The 12,503-nt window shown below is 46.7% G+C and overlaps 1 protein-coding gene across 1 annotated transcript in view; it reads left to right on the top strand.

The window, feature by feature from the left end:
• The window catches only part of htt (huntingtin), a gene marked incomplete at its 5' end in the record, with an annotated part of 51,098 nt that overhangs the window by 24,260 nt on the left and 14,335 nt on the right, over window positions 1-12,503 (top strand). The window contains 6 exon segments of the mRNA XM_055911891.1: window positions 218-303; window positions 4,014-4,144; window positions 5,424-5,556; window positions 5,752-5,907; window positions 7,581-7,771; window positions 8,623-8,737. Coding sequence (XP_055767866.1) covers window positions 218-303; window positions 4,014-4,144; window positions 5,424-5,556; window positions 5,752-5,907; window positions 7,581-7,771; window positions 8,623-8,737 — 812 coding nt within the window.

The raw sequence follows: 12,503 nt of genomic DNA, 5'->3' as shown, positions 1-12,503 counted from the left end.
CACCAGGTAACACACCTGGTACCCTGTCCCCTCCCTGTCTGCTGTCTCACCAGGTAACACACCTGGTACCCTGTCCCCTCCCTGTCTGCTGTCTCACCAGGTAGACCTGGTTGTTTCTAGTAGTGTCGTCCTGGGGTCAAATCCATTCAGCTGTGCAGGGTTCAGAGGTCCCCGTGGTCCTAGTAATTGATGAACAGTGTGTTTCTCTGTGTCTCAGCAGGTACACTGATCAGCCATGAGAAACTCCTGCTCCAGATCAACACAGAGAGAGAGATGGGAAACATGGACTACAAACTGGGACAGGTAGGATGGAGGGAGGTAGAGAGATGGGAAACATGGACTACAAACTGGGACAGGTAGGATGGAGGTAGAGAGATGGGAAACATGGACTACAAACTGGGACAGGTAGGATGGAGGTAGAGAGATGGGAAACATGGACTACAAACTGGGACAGGTAGGAGGGAGGGAGAGAGATGGGAAACATGGACTACAAACTGTGACAGATAGGATGGAGGGAGGTAGAGAGAGAGATGGGAAACATGGACTACAAACTGGGACAGATAGGATGGAGGGAGAGAGATGGGAAACATGGACTACAAACTGGGACAGGTAGGATGGAGGGAGAGAGATGGGAAACATGGACTACAAACTGGGACAGGTAGGATGGAGGGAGAGAGATGGGAAACATGGACTACAAACTGGGACAGGTAGGATGGAGGGAGAGAGATGGGAAACATGGACTACAAACTGGGACAGGTAGGATGGAGGTAGAGAGATGGGAAACATGGACTACAAACTGGGACAGGTAGGATGGAGGGAGAGAGAGAGATGGGAAACATGGACTACAAACTGTGACAGATAGGATGGAGGTAGAGAGATGGGAAACATGGACTACAAACTGGGACAGGTAGGATGGAGGGAGAGAGATGGGAAACATGGACTACAAACTGGGACAGGTAGGATGGAGGGAGAGAGATGGGAAACATGGACTACGAACTGGGACAGGTAGGATGGAGGGAGTTAGAGATGGGAAACATGGACTACAAACTGGGACAGGTAGGATGGAGGGAGAGAGATGGGAAACATGGACTACAAACTGGGACAGGTAGGATGGAGGGAGGTAGAGATGGGAAACATGGACTACAAACTGGGACAGGTAGGATGGAGGTAGAGAGATGGGAAACATGGACTACAAACTGGGACAGGTAGGATGGAGGGAGAGAGATGGGAAACATGGACTACAAACTGGGACAGGTAGGATGGAGGGAGGTAGAGATGGGAAACATGGACTACAAACTGGGACAGGTAGGATGGAGGGAGAGAGATGGGAAACATGGACTACAAACTGGGACAGGTAGGATGGAGGTAGAGAGATGGGAAACATGGACTACAAACTGGGACAGGTAGGATGGAGGTAGAGAGATGGGAAACATGGACTACAAACTGGGACAGGTAGGATGGAGGTAGAGAGATGGGAAACATGGACTACAAACTGGGACAGATAGGATGGAGGGAGAGAGATGGGAAACATGGACTACAAACTGGGACAGGTAGGATGGAGGTAGAGAGATGGGAAACATGGACTACAAACTGGGACAGGTAGGATGGAGGGAGAGAGATGGGAAACATGGACTACAAACTGGGACAGGTAGGATGGAGGGAGAGAGATGGGAAACATGGACTACAAACTGGGACAGGTAGGAGGGAGGGAGAGAGATGGGAAACATGGACTACGAACTGGGACAGGTAGGATGGAGGGAGAGAGATGGGAAACATGGACTACAAACTGGGACAGGTAGGATGGAGGTAGAGAGATGGGAAACATGGACTACAAACTGGGACAGGTAGGATGGAGGGAGAGAGATGGGAAACATGGACTACAAACTGGGACAGGTAGGATGGAGGGAGGGAGAGAGATGGGAAACATGGACTACAAACTGGGACAGGTAGGATGGAGGGAGGGAGAGAGATGGGAAACATGGACTACAAACTGGGACAGGTAGGATGGAGGTAGAATGAGCCATGGAGGGGAGTGAAGGAGAGAGGGGGCTAGGGAGGAAAGGGAAGACAGACAGACCAAATGTCATAGTTGTGTGTCCTTCTCTTGCAGATATTTTCAGGGTCTCTCTAAATCCTCTCCTTTGTCTCTCTCTCTCTCTAAATCCTCTCCTTTGTCTCTCTCTCTCTCTCTAAATCCTCTCCTTTGTCTCTCTCTCTCTCTAAATCCTCTCCTTTATTGTCTCTCTCTCTAAATCCTCTCCTTTGTCTCTCTCTAAATCCTCTCCTTTGTCTCTCTCTCTCTCTCTAAATCCTCTCCTTTATTGTCTCTCTCTCTAAATCCTCTCCTTTGTCTCTCTCTAAATCCTCTCCTTTGTCTCTCTCTCTCTCTCTAAATCCTCTCCTTTGTTTCTCTCTCTCTCTAAATCCTCTCCTTTATTGTCTCTCTCTAAATCCTCTCCTTTGTCTCTCTCTCTAATTCCTCTCCTTTGTCTCTCTCTCTAATTCCTCTCCTTTGTCTCTCTCTCTCTAAATCCTCTCCTTTGTCTCTCTCTCTCTCTCTCTAAATCCTCTCCTTTGTCTCTCTCTCTCTCTCTAAATCCTCTCCTTTGTCTCTCTCTCTCTCTAAATCCTCTCCTTTATTGTCTCTCTCTCTCTAAATCCTCTCCTTTGTCTCTCTCTAAATCCTCTCCTTTGTCTCTCTCTCTCTCTAAATCCTCTCCTTTATTGTCTCTCTCTAAATCCTCTCCTTTGTCTCTCTCTCTAATTCCTCTCCTTTGTCTCTCTCTCTAATTCCTCTCCTTTGTCTCTCTCTCTAAATCCTCTCCTTTGTCTCTCTCTCTCTCTCTAAATCCTCTCCTTTGTCTCTCTCTCTCTCTAAATCCTCTCCTTTATTGTCTCTCTCTCTAAATCCTCTCCTTTGTCTCTCTCTAAATCCTCTCCTTTGTCTCTCTCTCTCTCTAAATCCTCTCCTTTATTGTCTCTCTCTAAATCCTCTCCTTTGTCTCTCTCTCTAATTCCTCTCCTTTGTCTCTCTCTCTAATTCCTCTCCTTTGTCTCTCTCTCTAATTCCTCTCCTTTATTGTCTCGCTCTAAATCCTCTCCTTTGTCTCTCTCTCTAAAGCCTCTCCTTTATTGTCTCTCTCTAAATCCTCTCCTTTATTGTCTCTCTCTCTAAATCCTCTCCTTTATTGTCTCTCTCTAATTCCTTTCCTTTGTCTCTCTCTCTAATTCCTCTCCTTTGTCTCTCTCTCTCTCTAAAGCCTCTCCTTTATTGTCTCTCTCTAAATCCTCTCCTTTGTCTCTCTCTCTCTCTCTAAATCCTCTCCTTTGTCTCTCTCTCTCTAATTCCTCTCCTTTATTGTCTCTCTCTAAATCCTCTCCTTTGTCTCTCTCTCTAAAGCCTCTCCTTTATTGTCTCTCTCTAAATCCTCTCCTTTATTGTCTCTCTCTCTAAATCCTCTCCTTTATTGTCTCTCTCTAATTCCTTTCCTTTGTCTCTCTCTCTAATTCCTATCCTTTGTCTCTCTCTCTCTCTAAAGCCTCTCCTTTATTGTCTCTCTCTAAATCCTCTCCTTTGTCTCTCTCTCTCTCTCTAAATCCTCTCCTTTGTCTCTCTCTCTAAATCCTCTCCTTTGTCTCTCTCTCTCTAAATCCTCTCCTTTGTCTCTCTCTCTAAATCCTCTCCTTTGTCTCTCTCTCTAAATCCTCTCCTTTGTCTCTCTCTCTAAAGCCTCTCCTTTGTCTCTCTCTCTCTCTAAATCCTCTCCTTTATTGTCTCTCTCTCTAAATCCTCTCCTTTGTCTCTCTCTCTAAATCCTCTCCTTTGTCTCTCTCTCTAAATCCTCTCCTTTGTCTCTCTCTCTAAAGCCTCTCCTTTGTCTCTCTCTCTCTCTCTAAATCCTCTCCTTTATTGTCTCTCTCTCTAAATCCTCTCCTTTATTGTCTCTCTCTCTAAATCCTCTCCTTTGTCTCTCTCTCTAAATCCTCGCCTTTATTGTCTCTCTCTCCATCAGGTGTCCATCCATTCTGTGTGGCTGGGCAACAACATTACCCCTCTGAGAGAGGAAGAGTGGGGTGAGGATGAGGAAGATGATACTGATACTCCGGCCCCCGCCTCTCTTCCTACCTCTCCTATCAACTCCAGGTAAAACACACACATCTCTCTCTAACAGAAAGCAGGATACAGGTGTAGACATCCACTCCTGTTCTCTCTCTCTCTAACGTCCTCCTCTCTTCTCTCTCTACAGGAAGCATCGTACAGGTGTAGACATCCACTCCTGTTCTCTCTCTCTCTAACGTCCTCCTCTCTTCTCCTTCTACAGGAAGCATCGTACAGGTGTAGACATCCACTCCTGTTCTCTCTCTAACGTCCTCCTCTCTTCTCCCTCTACAGGAAGCATCGTACAGGTGTAGACATCTACTCCTGTTCTCTCTCTAACGTCCTCCTCTCTTCTCTCTCTACAGGAAGCATCGTGCAGGTGTAGACATCCACTCCTGTTCTCTCTCTCTCTAACGTCCTCCTCTCTTCTCCCTCTACAGGAAGCATCGTACAGGTGTAGACATCCACTCCTGTTCTCTCTCTCTCTAACGTCCTCCTCTCTTCTCTCTCTACAGGAAGCATCGTGCAGGTGTAGACATCCACTCCTGTTCTCTCTCTCTCTAACGTCCTCCTCTCTTCTCCCTCTACAGGAAGCATCGTACAGGTGTAGACATCCACTCCTGTTCTCTCTCTCTCTAACGTCCTCCTCTCTTCTCCCTCTACAGGAAGCATCGTACAGGTGTAGACATCCACTCCTGTTCTCTCTCTCTCTAACGTCCTCCTCTCTTCTCCCTCTACAGGAAGCATCGTACAGGTGTAGACATCCACTCCTGTTCTCTCTCTAACGTCCTCCTCTCTTCTCCCTCTACAGGAAGCATCGTACAGGTGTAGACATCCACTCCTGTTCTCTCTCTAACGTCCTCCTCTCTTCTCTCTCTACAGGAAGCATCGTACAGGTGTAGACATCTACTCCTGTTCTCTCTCTAACGTCCTCCTCTCTTCTCTCTCTACAGGAAGCATCGTACAGGTGTAGACATCCACTCCTGTTCTCTCTCTCTCTAACGTCCTCCTCTCTTCTCCTTCTACAGGAAGCATCGTGCAGGTGTAGACATCCACTCCTGTTCTCTCTCTCTCTAACGTCCTCCTCTCTTCTCCCTCTACAGGAAGCATCGTACAGGTGTAGACGTCCACTCCTGTTCTCTCTCTCTCTAACGTCCTCCTCTCTTCTCCCTCTACAGGAAGCATCGTACAGGTGTAGACATCCACTCCTGTTCTCTCTCTCTCTAACGTCCTCCTCTCTTCTCCTTCTACAGGAAGCATTGTACAGGTGTAGACATCTACTCCTGTTCTCTCTCTAACGTCCTCCTCTCTTCTCTCTCTACAGGAAGCATCGTGCAGGTGTAGACATCCACTCCTGTTCTCAGTTCCTATTGGAGCTCTACAGCCAGTGGCTCCTCCCCGGTTCCCCTAGCAACAGACGCACCCCTGTTGTGCTCATCAGCGAGGTCGTCCGATCGGTAAGAGCACAGACTCGGTAGTTTGTTCACTCACTCAATGGTTACATTGAATTGAGGACTAAGGTGGAAACTCCCTCCAGCCATACTTGCACTGATGCATTATGGGGTGGGGAGAGTGCACGCTTCTGGAGAAGGGGAGAGAATCACATCATTTCCTTGGTTCAGAGGTTTCTCTCTCCGTCCCGTCTCTCCTAGTTGTTGGCGGTCTCCGACCTGTTCACGGAGCGTAACCAGTTCGACACGATGTTCACCACTCTGATGGAGCTGCAGAAGAGCCATCCTGCTGAAGATGAGATCGTGAACCAGTACCTGGTGCCTGCTCTCTGCAAGGCTGCAGCTGTACTCGGCATGGTGAGACACACCACTGTTTCCCCTTTACATTCACTTTTTAGATACAGAACTTCTACCGTCCCGTGGCAAAATAAGCTTTCAAACGGGTACATTTGGTTGGTCGCTGCGGCCAAGAGGAGGGCCTGTCAAATGTTTGCTTGGAGGCCACACCATTGGCCACGCCCACAAACGTGGGTGTTTTTATATGTGTGCGCGTGTGTGTGCTTACAAACCTGTGTGTGTGTGTGTGATAATGTGTGTGTGTGTGTGTGTGTGTGTGTGTGTGTGTGTGTGTGTGTGTGTGTGCTTACAAACATGTGTGTGTGTGTGTGTGTGCTTACAAACATGTGTGTGTGTGTGCTTACAAACCTGTGTATATCTGTGCGTGTGTTCAGGACAAGGCTACGTCTGAGCCTGTGTGTTTGTGTGTGTGTTCAGGACAAGGCTACGTCTGAACCTGTGTGTGTGTGTGTGTTCAGGACAAGGCTACGTCTGAGCCTGTGTGTTTGTGTGTGTGTTCAGGACAAGGCTACGTCTGAACCTGTGTGTATCTGTGTGTGTTCAGGACAAGGCTACGTCTGAGCCTGTGTGTTTGTGTGTGTGTTCAGGACAAGGCTACGTCTGAGCCTGTGTGTATCTGTGTGTGTTCAGGACAAGGCTACGTCTGAACCTGTGTGTGTGTGTGTTCAGGACAAGGCTACGTCTGAGCCTGTGTGTTTGGGTGTGTGTTCAGGACAAGGCTACGTCTGAACCTGTGTGTATCTGTGTGTGTTCAGGACAAGGCTACGTCTGAGCCTGTGTGTGTGTATCTGTGTGTTTGTGTGTGTGTTCAGGACAAGGCTACGTCTGAGCCTGTGTGTTTGTGTGTGTGTTCAGGACAAGGCTACGTCTGAGCCTGTGTGTATCTGTGTGTGTGTGTGTTCAGGACAAGGCTACGTCTGAACCTGTGTGTGTGTGTGTTCAGGACAAGGCTACGTCTGAGCCTGTGTGTTTGGGTGTGTGTTCAGGACAAGGCTACGTCTGAACCTGTGTGTATCTGTGTGTGTTCAGGACAAGGCTACGTCTGAACCTGTGTGTATCTGTGTGTGTGTGTGTGTGTTCAGGACAAGGCTACGTCTGAACCTGTGTGTATCTGTGTGTGTGTGTGTGTTCAGGACAAGGCTACGTCTGAACCTGTGTGTATCTGTGTGTGTTCAGGACAAGGCTACGTCTGAACCTGTGTGTATCTGTGTGTTTGTGTGTGTTCAGGACAAGGCTACGTCTGAACCTGTGTGTGTGTGTGTGTGTGTGTGTTCAGGACAAGGCTACGTCTGAACCTGTGTGTGTGTGTTCAGGACAAGGCTACGTCTGAACCTGTGTGTATCTGTGTGTGTGTGTTCAGGACAAGGCTACGTCTGAGCCTGTGTGTATCTGTGTGTGTGTGTTCAGGACAAGGCTACGTCTGAACCTGTGTGTATCTGTGTGCGTGTGTTCAGGACAAGGCTACGTCTGAGCCTGTGTGTATCTGTGTGTGTTCAGGACAAGGCTACGTCTGAGCCTGTGTGTATCTGTGTGTGTTCAGGACAAGGCTACGTCTGAACCTGTGTGTATCTGTGTGTGTTCAGGACAAGGCTACGTCTGAGCCTGTGTGTATCTGTGTGTGTGTGTTCAGGACAAGGCTACGTCTGAACCTGTGTGTATCTGTGTGTGTTCAGGACAAGGCTACGTCTGAGCCTGTGTGTCGGGTGTTGGAGCTGACCCTACGCAGCACCCACCTCCCCAGCCGTATGGGAGCGCTGCATGGCCTTCTGTACGTACTGGAGTGTGACCTGCTGGACGACACGGTGAAACAGCTGATACCTGCTGTCTCTGAGTACATACTGAGTAACCTACGGGCCATAGCACAGTGAGTAACACACACACATATTATAATACCCCCAATGGTATTCACTAAGCTGATGGTTTATATTATAATACCCCCAATGGTATTCACTAAGCTGATGGTTTATATTATAATACCCCCAATGGTATTCACTAAGCTGATGGTTTATATTATAATACCCCCAATGGTATTCACTAAGCTGATGGTTTATATTATAATACCACCAATGGTATTCACTAAGCTGATGGTTTATATTATAATACCCCCAATGGTATTCACTAAGCTGATGGTTTATATTATAATACCCCCAATGGTATTCACTAAGCTGATGGTTTATATTATAATACCCCCAATGGTATTCACTAAGCTGATGGTTTATATTATAATACCCCCAATGGTATTCACTAAGCTGATGGTTTATATTATAATACCACCAATGGTATTCACTAAGCTGATGGTTTATATTATAATACCCCCAATGGTATTCACTAAGCTGGTGGTTTAACCTATTTCTCTCTCTCTGTCTCTGTCCCTTTCTCTCTCTCTCTGTATCTCTCTCTCTCGCTCTCTCTCTCTCTCTCTCTCTCTCTCTCTCTCTCTCTCTCTCTCTCTCTCTCTCTCTCCCTCTCTCTCTCTCTCTGTCTCTCTCTGTCTCTCTCTGTCTCTGTCTCTGTCTCTCTCTGTCTCTGTCTCTGTCTCTCTCTCTCTCTGTCTCTCACTCTGTCTCTCACTCTGTCTCTCTCTCTCTCTCTCTGTCTCTCTCTCTGTCTCTCTCTCTGTCTCTCTCTCTGTCTCTCTCTCTGTCTCTCTCTCTGTCTCTCTCTCTGTCTCTCTCTCTCTCTCTCTATGTCTCTCTCTCTCTATGTCTCTCTCAGCTGTGTGAACCTGCACAACCAGCAGCATGTCTTGGTGATGTGCGCTGTGGCCTTTTACATGATGGAGAACTACCCTCTGGATGTAGGAGCTGAGTTTACAGCTGGAGTTATACAGGTTAGTACTGTAGTACTGCTGGGGTTATACAGGTTAGTACTGTAGTACTGCTGGGGTTATACAGGTTAGTACTGTAGTACTGCTGGGGTTATACAGGTTAGTACTGCTGGGGTTATACAGGTTAGTACTGTAGTACTGCTGGGGTTATACAGGTTAGTACTGCTGGGGTTATACAGGTTAGTACTGCTGGGGTTATACAGGTTAGTACTGCTGAGGTTATACAGGTTAGTACTGCTGGGGTTATACAGGTTAGTACTGTAGTACTGCTGGGGTTATACAGGTTAGTACTGCTGGGGTTATACAGGTTAGTACTGCTGGGGTTATACAGGTTAGTACTGCTGAGGTTATACAGGTTAGTACTGCTGGGGTTATACAGGTTAGTACTGTAGTACTGCTGGGGTTATACAGGTTAGTACTGCTGGGGTTATACAGGTTAGTACTGTAGTACTGCTGGGGTTATACAGGTTAGTACTGCTGGGGTTATACAGGTTAGTACTGCTGGGGTTATACAGGTTAGTACTGCTGGGGTTATACAGGTTAGTACTGTAGTACTGCTGGGGTTATACAGGTTAGTACTGCTGGGGTTATACAGGTTAGTACTGTAGTACTGCTGGGGTTATACAGGTTAGTACTGTAGTACTGCTGGGGTTATACAGGTTAGTACTGCTGGGGTTATACAGGTTAGTACTGCTGGGGTTATACAGGTTAGTACTGCTGGGGTTATACAGGTTAGTACTGTAGTACTGCTGGGGTTATACAGGTTAGTACTGCTGGGGTTATACAGGTTAGTACTGTAGTACTGCTGGGGTTATACAGGTTAGTACTGTAGTACTGCTGAGGTTATACAGGTTAGTACTGTAGTACTGCTGGGGTTATACAGGTTAGTACTGTAGTACTGCTGGGGTTATACAGGTTAGTACTGTAGTACTGCTGGGGTTATACAGGTTAGTACTGCTGGGGTTATACAGGTTAGTACTGTAGTACTGCTGGGGTTATACAGGTTAGTACTGCTGGGGTTATACAGGTTAGTACTGCTGGGGTTATACAGGTTAGTACTGCTGGGGTTATACAGGTTAGTACTGCTGGGGTTATACAGGTTAGTACTGTAGTACTGCTGGGGTTATACAGGTTAGTACTGTAGTACTGCTGGGGTTGTACAGGTTAGTACTGCTGGGGTTATACAGGTTAGTACTGTAGTACTGCTGGGGTTATACAGGTTAGTACTGCTGGGGTTATACAGGTTAGTACTGTAGTACTGCTGGGGTTATACAGGTTAGTACTGCTGGGGTTATACAGGTTAGTACTGTAGTACTGCTGGGGTTATACAGGTTAGTACTGTAGTACTGCTGGGGTTATACAGGTTAGTACTGCTGGGGTTATACAGGTTAGTACTGTAGTACTGCTGGGGTTATACAGGTTAGTACTGCTGGGGTTATACAGGTTAGTACTGCTGGGGTTATACAGGTTAGTACTGTAGTACTGCTGGGGTTATACAGGTTAGTACTGCTGGGGTTATACAGGTTAGTACTGCTGGGGTTATACAGGTTAGTACTGTAGTACTGCTGGGGTTATACAGGTTAGTACTGTAGTACTGCTGGGGTTGTACAGGTTAGTACTGCTGGGGTTATACAGGTTAGTACTGTAGTACTGCTGGGGTTATACAGGTTAGTACTGCTGGGGTTATACAGGTTAGTACTGTAGTACTGCTGGGGTTATACAGGTTAGTACTGTAGTACTGCTGGGGTTATACAGGTTAGTACTGTAGTACTGCTGGGGTTATACAGGTTAGTACTGTAGTACTGCTGAGGTTATACAGGTTAGTACTGTAGTACTGCTGAGGTTATACAGGTTAGTACTGTAGTACTGCTGGGGTTATACAGGTTAGTACTGTAGTACTGCTGGGGTTATACAGGTTAGTACTGTAGTACTGCTGGGGTTATACAGGTTAGTACTGTAGTACTGCTGGGGTTATACAGGTTAGTACTGTAGTACTGCTGGGGTTATACAGGTTAGTACTGTAGTACTGCTGGGGTTATACAGGTTAGTACTGCTGGGGTTATACAGGTTAGTACTGTAGTACTGCTGGGGTTATACAGGTTAGTACTGTAGTACTGCTGGGGTTATACAGGTTAGTACTGTAGTACTGCTGGGGTTATACAGGTTAGTACTGCTGGGGTTATACAGGTTAGTACTGTAGTACTGCTGGGGTTATACAGGTTAGTACTGCTGGGGTTATACAGGTTAGTACTGCTGGGGTTATACAGGTTAGTACTGTAGTACTGCTGGGGTTATACAGGTTAGTACTGTAGTACTGCTGGGGTTATACAGGTTAGTACTGCTGGGGTTATACAGGTTAGTACTGTAGTACTGCTGGGGTTATACAGGTTAGTACTGTAGTACTGCTGGGGTTATACAGGTTAGTACTGCTGGGGTTATACAGGTTAGTACTGTAGTACTGCTGGGGTTATACAGGTTAGTACTGCTGGGGTTATACAGGTTAGTACTGCTGGGGTTATACAGGTTAGTACTGTAGTACTGCTGGGGTTATACAGGTTAGTACTGCTGGGGTTATACAGGTTAGTACTGTAGTACTGCTGGGGTTATACAGGTTAGTACTGCTGGGGTTATACAGGTTAGTACTGCTGGGGTTATACAGGTTAGTACTGTAGTACTGCTGGGGTTATACAGGTTAGTACTGTAGTACTGCTGGGGTTATACAGGTTAGTACTGTAGTACTGCTGGGGTTATACAGGTTAGTACTGTAGTACTGCTGGGGTTATACAGGTTAGTACTGTAGTACTGCTGGGGTTATACAGGTTAGTACTGCTGGGGTTATACAGGTTAGTACTGTAGTACTGCTGGGGTTATACAGGTTAGTACTGCTGGGGTTATACAGGTTAGTACTGTAGTACTGCTGGGGTTATACAGGTTAGTACTGCTGGGGTTATACAGGTTAGTACTGTAGTACTGCTGGGGTTATACAGGTTAGTACTGCTGGGGTTATACAGGTTAGTACTGTAGTACTGCTGGGGTTATACAGGTTAGTACTGCTGGGGTTATACAGGTTAGTACTGCTGGGGTTATACAGGTTAGTACTGTAGTACTGCTGGGGTTATACAGGTTAGTACTGCTGGGGTTATACAGGTTAGTACTGCTGGGGTTATACAGGTTAGGACTGTAGTACTGCTGGGGTTATACAGGTTAGTACTGTAGTACTGCTGGGGTTATACAGGTTAGTACTGCTGGGGTTATACAGGTTAGTACTGTAGTACTGCTGGGGTTATACAGGTTAGTACTGCTGGGGTTATACAGGTTAGTACTGTAGTACTGCTGGGGTTATACAGGTTAGTACTGCTGGGGTTATACAGGTTAGTACTGTAGTACTGCTGAGGTTATACAGGTTAGTACTGCTGGGGTTATACAGGTTAGTACTGTAGTACTGCTGTGGTTATACAGGTTAGTACTGCTGGGGTTATACAGGTTAGTACTGCTGGGGTTATACAGGTTAGTACTGTAGTACTGCTGGGGTTATACAGGTTAGTACTGTAGTACTGCTGAGGTTATACAGGTTAGTACTGTAGTACTGCTGGGGTTATACAGGTTAGTACTGTAGTACTGCTGAGGTTATACAGGTTAGTACTGTAGTACTGCTGAGGTTATACAGGTTAGTACTGTAGTACTGCTGGGGTTATACAGGTTAGTACTGTAGTACTGCTGGGGTTATACAGGTTAGTACTGTAGTACTGCTGGGGTTATACAGGTTAGT

This window comes from Salvelinus fontinalis, unplaced genomic scaffold (assembly GCF_029448725.1).
Source record: "Salvelinus fontinalis isolate EN_2023a unplaced genomic scaffold, ASM2944872v1 scaffold_0103, whole genome shotgun sequence".
NCBI classification, from domain to species: Eukaryota; Metazoa; Chordata; class Actinopteri; order Salmoniformes; family Salmonidae; genus Salvelinus; species Salvelinus fontinalis.
Note: the sequence above shows the minus strand (reverse complement) of the source record. Positions and strands in the feature narration are given on the sequence as shown.